At 46.3% G+C, this 21,014-nt stretch overlaps 1 protein-coding gene across 3 annotated transcripts in view; it reads right to left on the bottom strand.

Annotated features, from left to right (window-relative positions):
* The window catches only part of VEPH1 (ventricular zone expressed PH domain containing 1), a 162,520-nt gene that overhangs the window by 12,776 nt on the left and 128,730 nt on the right, over positions 1 to 21,014 (bottom strand). For 2 of the 3 annotated variants that reach the window (XM_060274450.1, XM_035133536.2), the window contains exons 13-14: positions 14,325 to 14,461; positions 11,074 to 11,306 (exon numbers count right to left, since the gene is read on the bottom strand). In XM_060274450.1, coding sequence (XP_060130433.1) covers positions 11,074 to 11,306; positions 14,325 to 14,461 — 370 coding nt within the window. Of the gene's footprint in view, positions 1 to 9,291; positions 11,307 to 14,324; positions 14,462 to 21,014 lie in introns of those variants that run through there. The other variant, XM_060274451.1, reaches the window with a different exon arrangement.

The following is a 21,014-nucleotide window of genomic DNA, read 5'->3' as shown; positions in this document are numbered from 1 at the left end:
GCTGAACTGGGACCCATACCTGCCAAGTGGCTGTCAGAGAAATAAGGGACCGGGCCGGAAATAGCAGACCGGAAGTAGCGCTGCCGCCATTTTGGAACTGGGCGGAGCATGCTCAGAAGTGACTTTTGATGCTGCTTTGCCCAGTTCCAAAATGGCCGTCGCGCCAGAAGTCGCACTGCAGCCATTTTGGAACTGGGCAGAGCAGCATCAAAAGTCGCTTCTGAGCATGCTCCGCCCAGTTCCAAAATGGCCATCGCACCAGAATAAACCGGGGAAAAACAAAACAAAAAAATCGTTTTTTTCAGCTAGGAACAGCTGGAAAAACAGGCATTTCCAGGGGGAAACGGGAGACTTGGCAGCTATGCTGGGACCATTTGCAAACTGAGATACCTGCCTTCCACAAAGCGACTTCTACTTCCTCCATTGTGCAACATACACTCATTTATCTGTGAGTCACAGAAATCAAAGGACTGCCAGTTTGGAATGTGGCCAGCCCCTACGCAGTCTGGATCTCCTACATGTCCTGAGTTGATTTTGTGTGGGGTGAATTGGCTCTTTGTCTTGGTTGTGCCCACTGTCTTCCCCCATGGCAAGGGATAAGTTCAGTTTTCCAGATTCTTAATGGTGGCCTTTCAGGCAACTGAAGTTAGCTATCGTTACAGGAAAGATGACGCAATATATTTTCCTCCCTTGTGCTTCATAGATGTAAGGTGCCCTACAAAGGGTAGTGTTTCTATTCCCCAAACTGCTTCCATTATCAGGAATTAACAGTAATTCCTAGGCAAGGATTCTGTTCTTGTCGGATAAGACAAATCTAATGTTGATTTATACCTTCTGACATCAACTGCACAGCAAAGGAACAGGAGGAGGCTGTGTAAGTGTTGTGTATTGAGTCAAAGGATTTTATCTCTGTATTATTATTGTCTGTATTTGCATTAGGATAAAGTAACTGCCTTTTGGTTCCAGAGGGTACAGCTACTATTGGTTCATTTAAGCTGCTGTATTTGGATCCTCTGTCTTATTGGTTCCCTCCAAAAGGCAGCACTGTGATTGCCTGATATTGTTCCCTCCAAAATGTATCCCTTTCTAGCTAGTTCCCTGTCCCTATAAATGTAGCCTTCCTGCCCTCAGAGTCAGTCTTGTTCACTTTAATAAAGAGCTGTTACTAGAGAACTGTCTCCAGCATGTTTTGTCAAGAGAGCTGAAATCACAAACCCCACGTCACAACAACTGGCGACGAAGGTGGGATCCGGAATGCTGAGGAGCGGTTAAACACAACCCTGCCTCAGAGTCCGGATTGCAGCTGAGAACAAGACTCACTGGCCAGCTGAGAAGACGACCCTGCCCGCTAGGACAATGGAGAGTCCAAGGGTATTGGAGCCCTTCCAGCCATCAGAGCCCCACACCTGGGAAGACTACGTCGAACGCTTCGAGTTCTTCGCAGTGGCTCAAGGGATCACCGATGCCAGCAAAAGAAGGGCCACATTCCTGAGCTACTGTGGGCCCGAGACCTTCAAGCTAGCCAAGGCATTACTTGCTCCAGCGAAGCTGAGTGAGACATCTCTCCAAGATATTCTTGCCTGCCTAACAAGCCACTTGGCGCCTACTGAGACCAAGATGGCCCGGCGGATGGAGTTCCATAAGAGGCAGCAGCATGCTGGGGAGTCTGTATCCGCATTTCTGGCTGAACTCCGGAAGCTCGCTCAGCACTGCGGCTTCCAAAATCTGGAAGAGACTCTCCTGGATCGGTTTATTGGTGGTCTGAGCAGCAAGAAAGCCAGAAGACGCATCGTGGCTAAAGAAGAGGTTACCCTTGCTTCAGCCTTGAAGGAGGCCACCGCCACGGAGAATTATGAAAGAGAGGAGCTTGATGCCAGTCGCAAGGCCACTAAGCCACAGATAGAAGTTGCGCATGCCATGGACAAGCTAGAGGCTACTCCGAGCCAGAGCCCAGTCCGTGGGGTCGAGTTGGTGCGTCAGGCATGCACAGTGCACAAAGATCACCGAGGCAGTTGCCCAGGTTGTGGCGGAAACCATGGGCGGAAGAGTTGTCGTTTCAGGGATGCTATGTGCCGGATGTGCGGGAAGACAGGTCACATCGCCAGGGTCTGTAGATCGGCGGCGTCAGGAGCAACAGGAGCACCTAGACTGGAGCATCGCAGACCGCCCACAGCAACTCATTTTCAAAAGGACTGCCACTACATAACGGAGATCAACGGGAGGGCCGTGCAGTTTCCAGCGCAAGGCAAGGCACACGTCAAGGTGAAGATTGAGGGTCAGCAGTGCGACATGGAGGTGGACTCTGGATCTGCATTCACCATTGTGTCGGACCAGACCGCGAAGACATTCTTCCCCAGGGGTAAGTTGCCCCCTCTGGAGCCCTTCCCGGCAACCTTGCAGTCGTACTCAGCAGGCCGCATCCATGTTATGGGAATGTGTGCCGTGAGAGTACAGTTCCGGGACAAACAGGCTGTACTCAAACTGGTGATTGCGAAGGGCAGTCGCCCCAGTCTCCTGGGCACTGACTGGTTCCCCGCCCTGGGACTGAGTATCTCAGGGCTTAATTCAATCCAAACCTGCCCTGAGATGAGCGAGGCATTATGCAAGGAATTTGCTAGTCTCTTTAATGGAAAACTGGGTTGTTATAAAGGGCCCCCAGTTGACTTCGAGTTGGACCCCGGGGTGGCCCCAATCCGACTCAAACCAAGGCGAGTGCCATTTGCACTGCAACCCAAGATTGAGGCAGAGCTGGATAAATTGGTCAAGCAGGGAGTTCTCTCACCCGTGGACTCTGCTAAGTGGGAGACTCCAATCGTCACGCCCCTTACAGCAAATGGGGAAGTCAGGATATGTGCAGATTACAAATGTACTATCAATAAGGCACTCAGGGGAAACTCATACCCCATTCCAGTCGTATCACATCTGTTGGCTAAACTGGCTGGGGGCAAGGTGTTCGCCAAAATTGACCTGGCACAAGCTTACCAACAGCTGCCAGTAACCCCACAATCAGCGGAAGCACAGACTATTGTCACACATAAAGGGGCGTTCAGAGTTAACAGATTACAGTTCGGAGTTTGTGTGGCCCCAGGGATTTTTCAAGGGCTCATGGAACGCCTGTTAAGGGGTCTGCCGGGGGTCTTGCCATTTTTTGATGACGTTTTGATTGCTGGAAAAGACCCACAGGAACTGGTTGCGCGTGTCCGTGCAGTGTTGCTGAAGTTCAAGGAGGTGGGGTTGCAACTGAAAAAAGAAAAATGCAGTTTTGGGGTGCCAACTGTGGATTTCTTGGGGTTTAAAATTGATGCATCAGGCATCCACCCCACAGATGCTAAGATTAAGGCCATCATCGAGGCACCACGACCACAGAACAAGACGGAGTTGCAGTCATTCCTGGGACTTATTAACTTTTATCATTCGTTCTTACCCCAGAAAGCTTCGGTAGCTGAACCATTACATAGACTTTTGCAGAAAAAGAATGTGTGGCGATGGGGGCGGGAGCAGCAGAAGGCTTTTGACTCCTTGCGAGAAATGCTGAGTAGCAGGAGCGTCCTTGCTCATTATGATGAGTCGAAGCCGCTGGTCCTGGCATGTGATGCCTCTCCATACGGCCTGGGGGCTGTGCTGAGTCATAGGGAACCGGATGGGTCGGAAAAGCCCATCTCTTTCTATTCCCGTACGTTGTCACCCACGGAGCGCAACTATGCTCAAATTGATAAAGAGGCACTAGCAATTGTGTCAGGAATCAAAAGGTTCTATGATTATTTGTACGGTCGCCATTTCTCCATTGAAACGGACCACAAACCACTGTTAGGGTTGTTCAACCCAAACAAACAAACGCCACAAATTCTCTCCCCCAGAATGTTGCGTTGGTCAATATTCCTGAATGGGTTCCAGTACACCTTGACCCATGTGCCGGGGAAACAGTTGTGCCACGCTGATGCGCTGAGTCGATTGCCCCTTCCTGGCGGGAGCAATGAGGATCCTGCTCCGGCGGAGCACATTATGATGCTAGAAACACTTCCGGGGGCTCCTGTAACAGCTACTGATATAGCTGAGATAACGAGGAAAGATGCTGTTCTCTCCCGTGTGCTCACTTGGGTGGGGAGGGGGTGGCCAGGTGGTCCGCATGAAGAAAAATTCAGGCCTTATGCGACAAGGCAGCACGAATTGTCCATGCATAAGGGTTGTCTCCTATGGGGAGATAGGGTGATCATCCCAGCACCACTGAGAAACAGGGTTCTTGAGACGCTTCACATGGGACACCCGGGAATGGTCAGGATGAAGTCGCTAGCCCGATGTTATGTGTGGTGGCCTGGAATGGACCAGAACATAGAACAATGGGTACGAACATGCAAGGCATGCCAAGAGGTGCGGCCAGAAGTGGCCAGAGCACCAGTCCACTGGTGGGAGCAGTCCAGGACTCCCTGGAGCCGGCTGCACATAGATTTTGCTGGGCCATTCCAAGGGAAGGTCTTTTTGGTTATCGTTGATGCATATTCCAAATGGTTAGAAGTGGCGATGGTCCCTAGCATGGCATCAGCTGCCGTAATCAAGGTGTTGAGGCAGCTGTTTGCAACCCACGGGTTACCTGAGACCATTGTATCAGATAATGGGGCAGCTTTTGTATCCCAAGAATTCAGGGCATTCTTGGCTGATAACTTCATAAGAGGGGTCACATCCGCGCCCTTTCACCCATCCTCCAATGGGCAGGCTGAGCGCATGGTAAGAACAGCCAAAGAATCCATTGCGCGCTTAATGGAGGGTAACTGGTCGGCTCGCATTGCACGAATGTTATTTTTGCAGCATGCGACGCCGTGTACTGCGACGGGCAAATCGCCAGCTGAGCTGCTCTTAGGTAGAAGACTGGTAACGGTGCTGGATTATGTCCACCCAGATAAAATGCCAAACCGTAATTCAAGAGCAACCCCCCAGGCTGAGACTGACACAACAAGGTATCTCGCCCCTGAAGATCTGGTCTGGGTGAGGAACTATTCACGAGGTCCGCGGTGGGTGGCCGGTGTGATCACCCGGGCTAGTGGACCTGTGTCCTATTATGTGACCTTGGAAAATGGGCAAGTTTGGAGGAGACATATAGATCAGCTGAGGCGCCGGGCGCTCAGCAGGGAGGAGTCAGATAATTCATCCCTGGCTAATGACGCACAGCTGCGAGACCAGAGTGAAGATGGCCCAGAGGTGCAGTCACCAGGGGCTTCAGCAAATGAACCAGGGTCTGCTAGTCCTCAGGATGACGAGGTACAGGTAGGGGACCCTGAGATGTCTGGGACTCCATCTGTTCCTGACGAAACCCCTATAGCAGCCCCTCCACCACAGGTAACACCCAATCCAGAACCTGCAACACCTGTTGTCAGGAGATCAAGTAGAAGTTGTAGGACCCCACAGTACCTGAGGGATTACGTCTGCTGTGCTCACTAGGGGGGGAGGGGTGTTGTGTATTGAGTCAAAGGATTTTATCTCTGTATTATTATTGTCTGTATTTGCATTAGGATAAAGTAACTGCCTTTTGGTTCCAGAGGGTACAGCTACTATTGGTTCATTTAAGCTGCTGTATTTGGATCCTCTGTCTTATTGGTTCCCTCCAAAAGGCAGCACTGTGATTGCCTGATATTGTTCCCTCCAAAATGTATCCCTTTCTAGCTAGTTCCCTGTCCCTATAAATGTAGCCTTCCTGCCCTCAGAGTCAGTCTTGTTCACTTTAATAAAGAGCTGTTACTAGAGAACTGTCTCCAGCATGTTTTGTCAAGAGAGCTGAAATCACAAACCCCACGTCACAACAGTAAGCATCATCCATTTAAAGCACATTGCTTTCAAGCCATTCGGCTAATTTTTACTCAAAAAAGCCAACCTGTTGAAACTAATGAGCATGGCAAAGTTAGGTCTGTTAATTTAAACAGGGCTACTCTCAGTAAAGCTTAGTTCAGTATTGCCCATTGTGTGTACGCAGATTTCAAAACTTGTGGAGCTAAATGTTCTTTACTCCAGTTATTCCAAGAACCTTAAAATTTCAGAATTGTCTTTAGGCATCCAAAGCAGCTGAGAGAGTCTGGACTTGGTTAAAAAGCTGTAGTGGTTGCTTGTCAGATTTCCTTCTTCCCTAACCCACATCATTAGTGCCATTGTTAACTTTTATCTCTCTTTATCTGTAAATATCCTGTTGGTCTCAAAGTTCCCCCAAATCTCACATTCTGCGAGAGCATTTCACAGGGTTTTTTGTTCTCAGTCACACACCGTGTGACATGATTTAGCATGACTTCCTGTTCCAATTACAGTGTGAAGACCAGGAATAAGATATATTGTCTATCTGAGGCAGGGTCTCCTGCCAACCTTTTTGAAGGTGCAAGCCAAGTCGATAATTTGAAACGCTTTAAGGCATGTGTTTATGCTCTATGTTTGTGTCGCAGGTCGGGGGAACTTTGCCCAGAAAAATCCACATAAGTACTGCATTGATAGAGGTTCTGGCCTGTGAAATTCCTAGTGGAACCATGTTAAAACACACACACACACACACACACACACAAAACACACGAGTCAGCATTCAGCAAAATGAACAACACCCAGGCACAGAAGAAATAATGAACACAAAGGAGGAACCACTCAAAGAATTTTTTTCCTGCCTTCTGTTTGAGTTGGACTGGGAGAAGGTTGTTTCCCCACTAAATCAGCAATAGAGCAAGTCCAGGGACAGCTTGCGGCAGTGACAGAACACACACTTGGCTAATAAAATAGCCATGGCAGAATGTCCTGTATGGATGCGTGCTTTCAAATCCTATTAAGCTAGCATCCACTGTAACTTCTTGTGGCAATGGATCTGATTATGTGTTGCATGCGCGCATGCACACCCACCCACACATGACATTTGGTTTGTATACCTTGCAAGAACTGGATGTCCTAAAGAGACCTACCTAAACATCTCGATGACGTGCCCTTGGATTGTGAGTGCTCAAGGGGGCGCAGCTCGTTTCCTTATGTACAATTACTTTTGACATTTTTCAACTGCGGTGTGACAGAGTTCTCTAATCGGGTTTTGCCAGGACCTGGCCCCTAGTGCAAGGACGTATTTCGTTCTCGATGTTCCTTACACAGTAATGCAACTGTGGACAAGCACAGTTCTTAACTGGGCAGCAGACATTTCCAAGTGGTAAAGAACGGACACTTTTCCACCCAGGGACTGAACAAATGGAGTAGAGCAGGCAGATCTACTGGTAGATCACTGGACGTCTGTGGTAGATCACCGGTAGATCAGTGGCTCCCCCCCAAAGAAGCTAAAAAACTCCTTCCTAAAGAAGCACAACAACTTTTACGTGAACCCCCAAAACAGGGCTTTCCTTCTTAAAAAAAGCTCAACTTTGCCCTGAACCCCCCAAAAGGGGGTAGATCACTGCCAGTTTTTAACTCTGTGAGTAGATCGCAGTCTCTTGGAAGTTGGCCACCCCTGGAGTAGAGGCATGCCTGGCAGAAAAGTATAGCATACATCAAATTTAAAGATAAACTTCGGATAAGAAAGCTTTAAGATACCGGTAGAGGAAATTCCTAGATTTTAATTTAAACATTATTTTCTGAACGACACCCCCTCAGAAGAACAGTACACTTAAGGATACTGCAGTGTTAGAGATAACAAAATTAGATCAACGGTGACACCCACATTCTACATTAATATTTTCATTTGCACATCCATGGAAGAGACTTGCATAACCATGTGGATACAAAGCCTGTGGCTGGCAGGTATTTGTATATCACATACGCAAATGAACACTTACTTGATTTTTAAAAGGGAATATTTTTAAAGTAATGAAGGAACGCATGAACTTTCACCTGTTCATTAGAAGTACAATGGTTAATCCAAAACACCAAGTTATCCATAGCTCCTGACTGCTCTCTCATCCTGCCATACATTAATATGGCAGCATGTAAGCTTCTTGCGGGCAGATAACTTATTGCTTATGAGATTAAAACTCGAGGGCCTTGTACTGTCCTATAAATGACAACATTGTTATTACTATTGTTATTTCTTCCTTCTATAATACTATCAGTGTATGTGGTGCTTTGAAGAAGAGGAGGAGGAGGAGGAGGAGGAGTTTGGATTTGATATCCCGCTTTATCACTACCCGAAGGACTCTCAAAGCAGCTAACAATCTCCTTTCCCCTCCTCCCCCACAACAGACACCCTGTGAGGTGGGTGGGGCTGAGAGACTTCAGAGAAGTGTGACTAGCCCAAGGTCACCCAGCAGCTGCATGTGGTGGAGCAGAGACGCAAACCCGGTTCCCCAGATTACGAGTCTACCGCTCTTAACCACTACACCACACTGGCTCTCACTGGCTCTCACCTGCAGAGTACACAGGCATAAAGATGAATGTGTACAACTGCAGTTAACATCCCCCAGTCTTGTTTTAGTGGAGGATAAAGACCCAGGAGTTAAAAGGGAAATATAGTGGAGCTGAAAACACCAGGAGTTAAAACAATAGTAATGAAGTAACTATTAACATATAGGAAACAGGCACAAAAATGATCTAACACGAAGCCAACATCATAAAAGTCTTTATGATGCTAAAATTCCAGCTCAATTTTGACATGCTTTGCAGATAAAGAGCCTGCCCCATTAACCCCAAGCCACATTACAGCAATGCCAATAGGATGAGAGGCCTCTCTGGGCTCTGATGAGATCTCTCCAGTGGAAAGATAAATGGGACTGGGATGTATGGGACTGGGCTTGTATTTTCAACCCCCCCCTTACAATCTTATCAATGGACTTTCAAATCAAAGTGCCAGAGGCATTGAATCCAGACATAATATTTCAGAGTTCACGCACACTAGCAAAGGCTCGAATTCATGAAGCGGGTGACCACCTGCAATACTAGCCACAGCTGATAGGGTTGGGATACGCGTGAGTGTGTTTAGCACATCAGCTTATACGTTCATCACAGACACCAGAAGCATTGTGCTTTAGTGGGAGGTGAAACTAGCAGTGGCGGAGCAAGCCAATTGGGCGCCTGGGGCGGCGCACGTGTCTTGCACCCAGGGGCGGGGCCAGCTGGGGCAGGACGCTCCGCAGGGCCTCCAAGGAGTTTGCTTGCGTCCTCCCACTCAGCTGCCCTACAGCTGTGGGGGGGGGGGAGGCAGCAGGAAAACCGTTTGGGGCAGCATGGAGCCTGCGGGTGCCCAAGCCACCGTGTCACTCCCAGGAGAGATGTGTGGCTCGGGCGCACTGTAGACCCCGCGGTAAGTGCCACCCGGCATTTTTCCACCCACCCCCCCAGTGGTGACAGCCGGCCCGGACCACACCCACCGCACCCCCCTTCCCTGGAAACCAGAACGGGTTTGCAGCTGAGGTTTATAAGGAAGCTGCATTGACTGCAGCAAGTTCAGCAAAAGTTTTAATTCCTGCGTTGTACTGGCTTGAATGAGTTTACTCTCCTTTACGTACCCCAGTGGGTGAGGCAGATGGACAGAAGATCCTGTCGACCTCCAGTGCTTTCATAACCTACAATCTCTGTTGCTCGCACGCCTGTGACTATCCTCAAAACATTCCGGGCCCAATTTCAATTAATAGGTGGAATTCAACAGACCTCTGATGAGATTGTACCATCAGTACAAGCATTTCTGCTTGCCTGATGGAATCACTTCCTTTCTGCTTCTCCTACATGCTGTTCTGGGGGTTCTCCCAACCCTCTTGAATAAATTTTGGGGGGGCATAGGGGTTGCATGGTGGGGAGAAAGCCTAGTTGCATCACTGGGAGTCCTTGCATTGGCTTTTGCTGCTGGAACAGCTTCGCTGAATCCGGCCCAATGGGTGTGGCCTGGGAAGATCTCCTCACCCTGTCACCATCTTGTTAGTATCAAGTGAGCAGTCCTGAGTTTGTGTTGGGTGCTATCGTGGTGGCAGGCTGGAGGCAAAGAAGGTGGCAGGAAGGCGAGATACATGCAGTGATATCAGGGCAAAACATGTGCAAAGCCCACATTGAGTGGGTCCTACATCCACCCAAAGTGCAGTCAAAAAAGGCTGTTGAGATGGTGGTGATAATAAGAGCCATTAATATCATCAGGGCGCACTTCAAGAAAGACATGGTTGGCAGAGGTCATACTGCCCCTGGAAAGCAGGGTCCAGGCACTGTGTCACTCCACACATGAACCAATTTCAATTGCATGCTACTTAAACAATACTCAGGACAAAGGCAATCTTATGTACATCTGTAGGTATTATCCGAGGATCAAGATGTTGCTTCTGTAGTGTTCATGTACGTTCTATGCACAGAAATGCATCGGTCCCCCGAACAAGCTCGGGGATGTGGGGATTATTGTGGTAGTTTTCTGGTTGTAATGCTCCTGTCCCTGTTTCCAACATTCCTTTTATGCTGCATTACCGGCTGCACTACAGAACTGCAGCCTTTTGACAGATATATCACCATGCTGTGCTAAATTCCATTGGCATCAATGGCTGAGTCGTAACACAAAAGCAAACACCACTGGATGCATCGCATCCTTTTTGAGCATGCGTGCTTCTGTTCACCCATGAAAATAGTGGAAGATGAAAGTATGCCAGAAAAGCACCACCTTTTCACGTGAGCGCCAGTGGTGGGATCCGTGAAATGACAGCACAAGACTCCCATAATTTTTCCAAGGGGTTAACAAGGCTGCAAATGGTTTTTTAATTTTTTCTTCCTGGAAGCAATTAATGTGGAAACGAGTGTTGAACTTCCACTAGATTCTGCTAGATTTCCCGAAGTGTGTGTGATCACATAAAATGCAAAAATGTTCCGGTGCGAAAACGTCGAGAAAATAGAATAAAGTGCTGCCTGAATGCAGCCGCTGTAGAACAGGAAAGATTGGATGCGCATTTGTCAGCCTGAAGCAACTATAATGCACATGGCATTAGTTGCATTACTCCCCGCGCCACTCCTCGTAAACAAGGGATGTTGCAACGGCGCCCAGCTTGAGCAGTATTATCAATGAGGTCTGATACCGCCTCCCCCCCCTTTCTGTGACTCAGATGATGAGATATTTGACATATTCGTGTGTGCTAGCCTTGTGAATCATATAAACAGGCCCGGAGTTCTTACAAATATGTGGTTGCTTCTCTGCTTTCCCTTTCTTTCGCTTGGGCAACTGCTACGTTAATGCACTGGAGCCATTCCTCCGCGTTCTTCTCGTCTTTGGCCTTGAAAACGTAGGTCTTACTGTCCGTGAATATTTCAAAGGCCCGAGGGAGGCTGCGGTCCCTGCGTTTCTTGGCCACCACTTTGACACTCTGGACCTTGCTGAGCTCAATGGGGCAGTCGTCTGGGTCATCTTTCTAAAACAGAGAAGGAAGTGAAGATGGAGGGGGGAGGGGAAACAGAGTTCAAGGTTTGTTCTGAATATACACGGTTAGTTAATCTGCCCAAAGGGGCCTGCAGGTGATGCGGTTCTTAAGTATTGTTCATCACCACACTATTCCACAGTGTTGAACTAGTTTAACGCCATTTCCTTTCCCCAGCAAACCCAGGGAACTGTAGCTCTATAAGAAGGGTAAAGGTAAAGGTAAAGGGACCCCTGACCATTAGGTCCAGTCGTGACCGACTCTGGGGTTGCACGCTCATCTCGCATTATTGGCCGAGGGAGCTTCCAGGTCATGTGGCCAGCATGACAAAGCCGCTTCTGTCAAGCCAGAGCAGCACATGGAAACGCCGTTTACCTTCCCGCTGTAGCGGTTCCTATTTATCTACTTGCATTTTGACGTGCTTTCGAACTGCTAGGTTGGCAGGAGCTGGGACCAAGCAACGGGAGCTCACCCCGTCACAGGGATTCGAACCACCGACCTTCTGATCAGCAAGCCCTAGGCTCAGTGGTTTAACCACAGTGCCACCTGGGTCCCAGGAAGGGAGAGAAGATAATTCTCAGCACCCCTACCAAACCACAATTCTCAGGGCCCTTTGAGAGAAGCTGTGGCAGTTTAAATGGCATAACATCGCCGGACGTTTCTAGGGCAGATATACACTCAAAAGTCTCTAGGGAGGAAAAAATAACTCCCAAAACATAATTTGTTCCACTGGAGCCAATCTTTAGGAGTGCGGCTTAATGAGACATCAATAAATTTTTGCATAGTTTAATGTACGAGTTTCTCCTCTTTCAACGTTAGCACAGTTCTCTAACTGAATCCAGAGATGTAGGATTTGGGCAATTTTCCCACCAGGGTTTTAAGCAGTCTTAATGCATGTGAAAGATGCCCGACTGATAACCCTGGGTTATGAAGTGCTCTGTTTATTCTCAGAGTCAACCTGGCAGATGCAGAGGCGTATCCAGCAGGCTTCCACAGCCATGCCACCTGCAACGGTTCCTCTGGTGCAAAAGTACTGGCTAAAAACAAATCATGACAGGAGGTGGGCCTTTAAGATATGAAGGCTTGAAATGAAGCCCATGGTTCATTTATCTCCATCCCATTAGCCGTACGTAAGCTCACAGAAATTACATGGGGGGGCTAAGTGGAGGAACTGTACTTGTTCTCCCCTTCCATGAACTGGCCTTGGTAGCATCTAGTGACGATCCATTGGAAAGCTTTGTGTGTTGCTGACAACCCTTTGGTGACCCACAGTGATGCTTCCCTCTCCATTTTGCTCCCTGGTGCCAGCTTTGCACAATGCTGGGCAAGAAGAGGGCACTGACATACTGTAGTACAATCGTACCTCAGGTTGCGAACATGATCCATGCGGGAGGCACATTCACAACCTGCAGTGTTCGCAGCCTGAAGAGCCGCGTCTGCGCATGTGTGTGATGCAATTTGGCGCTTCTGCGCATGCACATGACATCATTTTGTGCTTTTGTGCATGCGCAAGCGCCGAAACCCTGAAGGAACCCGTTCCGGTACTTCCAGGTTCGGTGCGGTCTGCAACCCGAAAATGCGCAACCCGCAGCATTTGTAACCCGAGGTATGACTGTATTGCAGCAGCTGCAATGCTGGCAAATTGGCACTGGGCATGATCTGCAATGGCTACAAGGCTATCATAACTCAGCATGTGAGTTCACCATGATTATATTTGGTACACTGATAACCATTTGTTGAGAGTGCATGGATCCCTTACTAACTTTATATGGAAGGAATGAGTTTTCACCTGCCTCACTTGCACCTTAACCTAGAAATCCACATTAAAACTGTAATAATTCTGGATGAAATCCTGTTTATTGTTTTAGGCAGAAGAAGAGTGCATAGAATGTTACTTGGGGGAAAAAACTGAAAACAATTAATCTCTCTCTTTTAAAATCCTCAAGCCTGCTAGAAATGGTTGTTCAGCAATTCAAATCTGCCAAATCCATTTGCTTTCCAGAAAGATACCCACTCCTTTGATTTACAAATGAGATCACCCATAAAGAAACTCCTTGCCATTTTTAATGATGTGATATTCTTTTACCATTGAGAATGGAGGTACTTTTATGTGCCTCCTGCTCTGTTATGAAAGCAGGTCTAATTATCTTCCATTACGGCAAAAGTCCTTTTTCTAAGTCAATCAGATATGATACAATTGGTAGCAGAATTCATCCAATTAGACTGGGAGAAAATCAACTTGAAGTCTGATGTATTCTTAAAACTAACCATCAGCCAATTGGGCTCAAGATGAGCAGATGACAGCAAAGGTTGCAAGGTTTTGAGCCGGGGCAGTTAGAATAAGATCCACTATTTGACTATTGATTCAAAAACCCCAAATCTATTTTATATAATTGACTTTTTTATTTTTATTCTTTGTACCAGTATATCGAATTGTCGTTTTATTGCTAAGGCCGATGGCTGATGCAAACAAAGATTCATTCCTTCATTCAGCCAATGGGTTAATCTATTTGCTATGGCTTAAGTTGGTTAAGGCTTTACAAGACACACCTCAAGTGTTCCAGAAATATAACCCAGGGGATAAATCTACTAGTTGTCTTATTTCTAGTTCTCTCTCAAGCCCACACCTCTTTCTTGACATTTCTGTTATATCTGCGTGCAAAGACTCACAGAGGCACAACACGATCACAACCGCCTCCTCAAAGCAACCAATTCAGTTTCTGTGTCAAAACAAGGCACAAATTAATTAATTTGTCTCATCCAAGAGTGCTTGGAACAAAGTCAGCACTGGGAAACCACTGAAAATGAGGGCAAAGTCCTGAATCATCAGCTGGTGCTGCCCTGATTGAGTGATGAGCATACATGTTAACTCACTTTTGGTATATTATGTATAATAAGCTTTTTCAGACATGTGAGTGTCTCGTTAAAGTTTGCGGTATATGAGGAATAATCATCAAGACTTTTAAGGCCTGATTATGCAGGGAGGTTTCTTTCCCCTCTCTCCCAACTTACAGATTTCCCTTTGCGAAAGAGAAGCTGATTCCCGGCAAGCGTGAAATAGCGGGTTTTCCACCTTTTGATGAATTTCCACCGGACTTGCTTTTCTTTCAGCTTGCCTTCAATTAAGGGTTGGCCATCTTGATTAACGACTGTGGAAATATAAGAGAGAGAGAGAGAGAGAGAGAGAGAGAGAGAGAGAATATTGTTATGAATTCTTGTTTCTCCTTTGGTGGCTCAGACTTTATAGAAAATTTAGAATCAGAAGCCCAGGATGTGGCATCTATATAAGCCGTTTCGCTATACCCCCCCCCCCCCGCCCCCTGCAATACAAGTAGCAACAGCAAAGAAACCATAGTTCAGATGAACCACAGTTTGCCTGGGTTTGGGTGACATGACAAGCTATGGTTCATCTGAAACAGAAGGGGACGCTTCAAAACTCCTCATTGCGCATGTGTTGGAAGTGGAGTGCATGGGCTCGAAGCTTCCGGGGTTTCATTCGTACAATAGGAAGCTTTAGCGTTATGGCTGAATCAGCCCATTTTTTTCTATCAAGGAGTTAAACTTATTCTATCCATTTGCAAAATAATTTTTCAAAATTTTGATAAACAAGATTTTCCTTCCTCCTGTCCCTACGTATGCAGTTGTTAGCACCCAATCTCCCAGAGGACAAAGAGAACTTTTGGTGGCTGAGGAATATTGTTCTTGTCAACTCTGAGAAACAATGATGAAATTTAACAGTGTATCTGTTTTTAGAATGTTTTTGTACTGTTTTAGAATGTTCTTGTTTAGGAATTGTAGATGTGTTTGATGCCCTGGGCTCCTTTGTGGGGAAGGGCAGGATATAAATTCAATAAATAAAATAAGTACTACACCCAGAATTTCTCTGCAAAAGTAAATCAATTTACACAAATATTTCTACTCTATTCTAGTTATAGATCTAGTGGTACCTGACTAGTTTTTTGTTTTTGTTTTAAAGGAATGGATTCTAAGTAATGAGTCTTATTTTCTTTACTTTTAGCAAAGCCTGATTATTTACAAGGGAGCCTGTGTAGACGTTGCTTGGAGAATTGCAAGAGATTAGATTATTTGCAGCAGGACATGCTTGCATAAGCTTTGAGAAACACAAGCTTTCGTGTGATGTTTGAAAAGCAGTTTCTTGTTATGAAACTTCAGGTCCAAGTGAATTTTCTTGGCCTTCGGATGCCACGTCTCAGCAACGTGGGGCGCTAGAAATTCTAGCATGTCACTGAAGAGCTATGGTGGCCATGGACAACTTTTAATTCTAACTCCCATTGTGTATATTTGGATAAATCCATGGCTATGCAGAAATGTCAACTTTAAAGGGCGCCCTAACGGATGAGATGCCAACATGTCTGAGGGAGTAATTAAAACAAAAAAAAAGTTCAGAGGGTCACAATGAACTAGTATTCCAAATACTTCTTTTTTATTTTCTTTGCAATTAAGCTGTCTAAACATGTGCAGTTTTATACAGCAACCTTCTAACCTCTTTGTGGTAGAATCTTAGGACTTTAATGGAAGCAACCTTTTCCATGGTATCTTAGTCACTGGATGAAGTGCTTTGTAACAAAGCTTCTTATCGCAATCCAGTTAAATGCATTACCTTACTGTAATATTGATAAGAACAAAACTGGATACTAAGTGCCTCCCTGGCTAAAGGCTTGTGGGCACGTGCATCAAGCAAAATATTCATTTGGACTAACTAGGCTGGGATGTAGCCTAAGAATTTGAAGTCATGCACACCGAACAATTCACAAAACAGACACCACAATCTCATTTGCTGGTGTGGGGAAGAGAGGGGGGGAGTTTTGTTGCACAAGTGTAGATTCTTGTGCTGAAGGAACAAGTTACATAATGGTATACTGGCTACAACTCTAGGTTTTGAGGGTGTTCCCTTAATATTCCATCAGCACCAATGGAAATTTATCCTCTGATGGGGCTAACAGTAGTTTGGGGGGATTTTTAATAAGGGCAATGGCAGGGAAGAAAGGGGTAACTTCTCAATGAACAATTGATTGCTCCCTTCCCCACCACATATCCGTTATCTGAAGAAAAACAGAAATGTTAAATGAAAGTATGTGTTAAGGCTCGCCCCTATATGGGCCCTCTAAATTAAGGGACCAGATGTAAAAGTGAGTATGGAATTTGAGGTTTCCAACCATTTGTTTGGAGCATCCTGCATCAATTAACGATGTTTCTCATTGGAATATGCCCAGACCAACCCATTTCTGCAACATTTGTACATGAAAACACAAATGGCGTGCATAGGCGATGTCCTAGTTAGCATCCCAGTTTGGGATGTTGTTGCATTAAGACTGCACTCCTACACCTACATACCTGGAATGACTACTCTTTGAACTCAGTGGGATTTACTTTGGGGTAGATATGTATAGGGTTGTGCTGTCAATGCTGCGTTTAGTTCGCACAAGGTGCTCATCAGAACGGCAGCCTTCTTGCGGTTGCTAAGCCACTGGAAATAAGAAATTACTGTTGATCTGCTGCACACCACGCAGAAACCTACTGTATGATCACCATTTACCTCTCACCAGCCTTCACTTCTTCCACAGCGCCCGGAAGATGTGTGCTATTTGTATCTATCCTGAAATTTCAATACAGATATTCACAAAGCTCGTGTTTATGCAGAGAGGATTCAAGGAAGTAAATGTTTAAATATTTGCCTAACTGGGAAATAAACCCTTCTCACAACATACGACTTCACTGTGAATCCCTCAACAATGTGAAAAATGTTGGCTGAAAAGAAAAGTTAAACACAATTCTCCTACCCGCATACAAATGCTTTTATCATCAAGAGTTAGGTTCATAACCCAGCAATGTAAAGTGAGAACTAACCTTTACCCAAAGATCCCAGGGCAGTTCACAACATAAAAATACAAAGCGAGAATACCAAATAAAACAAATACAGCCCTACCTCGCAAGACGAATGCCCTGCAAAACGATTTTTTTGCAAGATGAATGGGGCTTGCGATCTGATGGTGACTCGCAAGACGAATTCGTTTTGCGAAAAATTCATCTTGCGAATCGCGGTTTCCCATAGGAATGCATTGAAATTTAATTAATAGGTTCCTATGGGCAAAAAAAGAAGTTTCAATGCATGCCTATGGGAAACTGCGATTCGCAAGATGAATTTTTCGCAAAATGAATTGACTCGCGGAACGAATTAAATCCGTCTTGCGAGGCACCACTGTACAAATGCAAACTAATAACCCCTCTCCTACAAGCACATTTAAAAAACCATAGAGAGGCCTCGATGGCAGCATTCAACCCCCAGGCCCAAGCTCCCCCATCTGGGGGTATAAAATACATGTGTATTTCTGCTAGTAATTTCCACAACATGACTTTTGTTTTTCTCTAAAGGGAATGCTTTATAAGCCAATATGAGGGGGGGGGGAATAGGACTAAGTGTGCAAACACAGTCTAAAGATGCAATTCTTAACCTTAACTTCCAAGTCCCGGACTGCAGAATCCGGGACCGGCAGCCGTGTGACACCGGAAGTTGCGTCGACGTAACTTCCAGTGTCGCTTTGCCCTTCTATGAACACCAAAAATGGCCGCCGCCGGCTTCGAAAGTCGCTTGTACGCATGTCAGGAAGTGCGTCGACGCAACTTCCGGTGCCGCTCCACCCATCTATGTGCACCAAAAATGGCCGACGACGACACCGGAAGTCGCGTCTATGCACTTCCGGACATGCATAGATGTGACTTTTGAAGCTGGCGGCGGCCATTTTTGGTGCCCATAGAAGGGCAAATCGTAAAGGAAAAAAATGGCCACCGGCAGGAGAAAATAACGGAGAAAAATGGGAGACGAAGTGATACGGGGGACCGCCGGGAAAAGGTAAGTAAAAACAGGGGTTTCCCGGAGGAAACGGGGTACTTGGCAGCTATGTTCTTAACTGAGAGTAAGTCTGATTGAATCTACTCTCAATCCCCATAAATCTACTTTGCTAAAGAAAAGACAAGAAAATGAATTAAAACAGCACTGAATTTCTAAGAAACGCATTTGCACATCACGTGTAGTTAGCCCCTCCAAAGTATTTCCTAGGTAGTGAAGTGATTTAAGCTGTTAATGGAGAAAGGTTGATGTTGAAATATTGGGCTGTTATAATATCAGCCAACTTTCTGAAACACCAGGCCAACTGGCTAGGCACAGATGCACAAGCACAGGGGGGAATAGAATGAAGAATGCTAGAAAAGGGCCTGGTTGGCTGGAAGACTTGCAAACCCAAATCTCAGTTCTTTCACTCAGTCTGGTTCATTTTGCTTCCTTAAATACACCTCTGGGGTTCCAGGGTCCAGACCATGGGTAGGCAAACTAAGGCCCGGGGGCTGGATCCGCCCAATCATCTTCTAAATCCAGCCCACAGACGGTCCAGGAATCAGTGTGTTTTTACATGAGTAGAATGTGTCCTTTTATTTAAAATGCATCTCTGGGTTATTTGTGGGGCATAGGAATTCGTTCATATTTCCCCCCCCAAAAATATAGTCCGGCCCCCCACAAGGTCTGAGGGACAGTGGACCGGCCCCCTTCTGAAAAAGTTTGCTGACCCCTGGTCCAGACAATAAAACACTGTCAAGCTAAGGCATTCTATGGAATGGTCTATGGCATCTTTAGGAAACTTTAGGATTGCAATATATTGCTTCGATCTTATTAACATCAGTGAGGAGTACATAACCTTAAAGGGGTGTGTGGACGGTATGGCCCACCAGATGCTGTTGGACCTCAATTCCCATTAGCCCTAGCCAGCATAGTCAATGCTCATGCCACGGGCCAGGAGCCAGCTTTGCCAGTTGAACAGCAGCCTGAAGGGGGAGAAGGCGGATTGACTCCACCTGCAGCTGATCAGCCTTCAAGGACACAGAGGAGAAGGCACTGATGAGAACCAGCTGGCTTCAGCCTTCTTAAGCAGAGCTTCCAGCAGCAGTCAGAGGCTGGTAACAACATTTGTAGTTCCTGGCCTTACCTTGCTGCTTCCTGCTTGACCCCATTATCATCAGATTCCCTGACCTCGGATCATCTGACCATACGGCTTGCTGTTTGGCAAAGCCTAGAGTCTAGACCCTAAGACTGGATCTGACTTTGGATGCTGACTCTGCCTCCAGGCAAGTATAATTCAGGGACTCCTCTGGTTGGCTGACCTCCCACTCTCCTGAGCTCTGCATGTTGCTGTTCAGCAATGAGACTATGGCAGCTTAGCGATGATGGGAGTTGTTGTCCATTAACATCTGGAGAGCCACAGGCTTTCCACTTTAGTCTAAAGTCTCCTTGAGTTATCTCTAAATATCAGTGTATGAAGCAACTGAAGAAAAATGGTACACAGTATATCCATCACCAATGAGGGCAGCGACTCTCCTTGGAACCACTCAGCCCCTGGTTACAAAATCAACTCAATTGATCTCTGGCACAAACTGCTAGACCCTGGAAATTCTTCAGGGTGTACAGGGATATCCATATTATTCACGTTAAAATAGTTCATGAAGAACAAGATCTTCATTTCCAAGACTGATTCCACCACAATCTCTCTCTATATAAATGTAAAAGGTGCATGTAGGTGACACAGCACCTTTCTCAGAAACCGCTTAACCAATTCTGTTCAAATTTGGACACAACCTCCACTGTGCGGAGGTTCCTATATAGGTTGCGTAGACAGATGTCACACCTGGGCCACGTAAAACCCTCAAAACCCCATGTTTCAGAACTCTCAAATCATTCGAAAGTGCATGCTGGGAGTACAGGAGAGATTGCAACACAGTGCTCTCTAATGATGGCTACACTGGTACTGCACCTAGGAAAGCTTCCCTCTCCACAGTATCTATCTTGGCTCGGCTTTGTAGACTAGGCTGCTTTCCAGACTAGGCCGAGTGGAGGTAGGGGCTTGCTTGGGTGGGGGATGGGGGGTGGCACGAATAGGTCATGGGTCAGGACAGGGTGGGCTCAATCACAGGGATGAGGGGGGTGAGGGGAGTTTGAAGGGGGACTCTGAGGCTCCATTTAACAGACTGAGCCACAGCAACGCGTGGCACGGCCAGCTAGTAGCCTTATATAATGAGTTAGAAGAAAACCTAAAAATTTTAAGGCACAGCAATTCACTAAATACAAGGAGTAGCCTTCCAAACACAATGGAACAACCTTTCTACCCTCTCAAAAATGCAATAAACATTGAGAAAGGAGTCTGGAATTTCCAACTTTGCCAGCTGAAGTTATTGTAAAGGGTACAAAATGTCCTGAAACAAGTCTTGAAATTCCTGACACAGCTACCATAAATCATCCGGCTCCAGAATTTCATTAAACCAAATTATTCTTTTAAGAGTTTTTGCAAATGAGGATGGCAACTGTGGATTTACTGGAAGGTGGAACTAGCAGTGATGAGAAGAAGTCATTGGCTGGCTGTGCTTTGATCCCATTGTGAGGTGAATATAACTGGGGGCTGCTTTTGAAAGCAAGAGTGCTGGAGGAAAACGATCCATGAGTCATTTTCTGTTCTCTACACGTATCAAATGAATGAGATATGGGTTCTTTCCAGATCATCTGCTTACTGAGCATTCATCCTGATTCATGTGTCCAAAGTTTGTGGAGAGGTTAGATGATGTCAGTGATTGAGCATTAACTCTGATTTGCCTGTGGGCAGGTTAAATGATGTTGGCGAAAGCCAACTTTCCAGCACATTT

The sequence above is a fragment of the Zootoca vivipara genome, chromosome 5 (assembly GCF_963506605.1).
Source record: "Zootoca vivipara chromosome 5, rZooViv1.1, whole genome shotgun sequence".
NCBI classification, from domain to species: Eukaryota; Metazoa; Chordata; class Lepidosauria; order Squamata; family Lacertidae; genus Zootoca; species Zootoca vivipara.
This window is presented reverse-complemented; position numbering and strand designations above follow the sequence as displayed.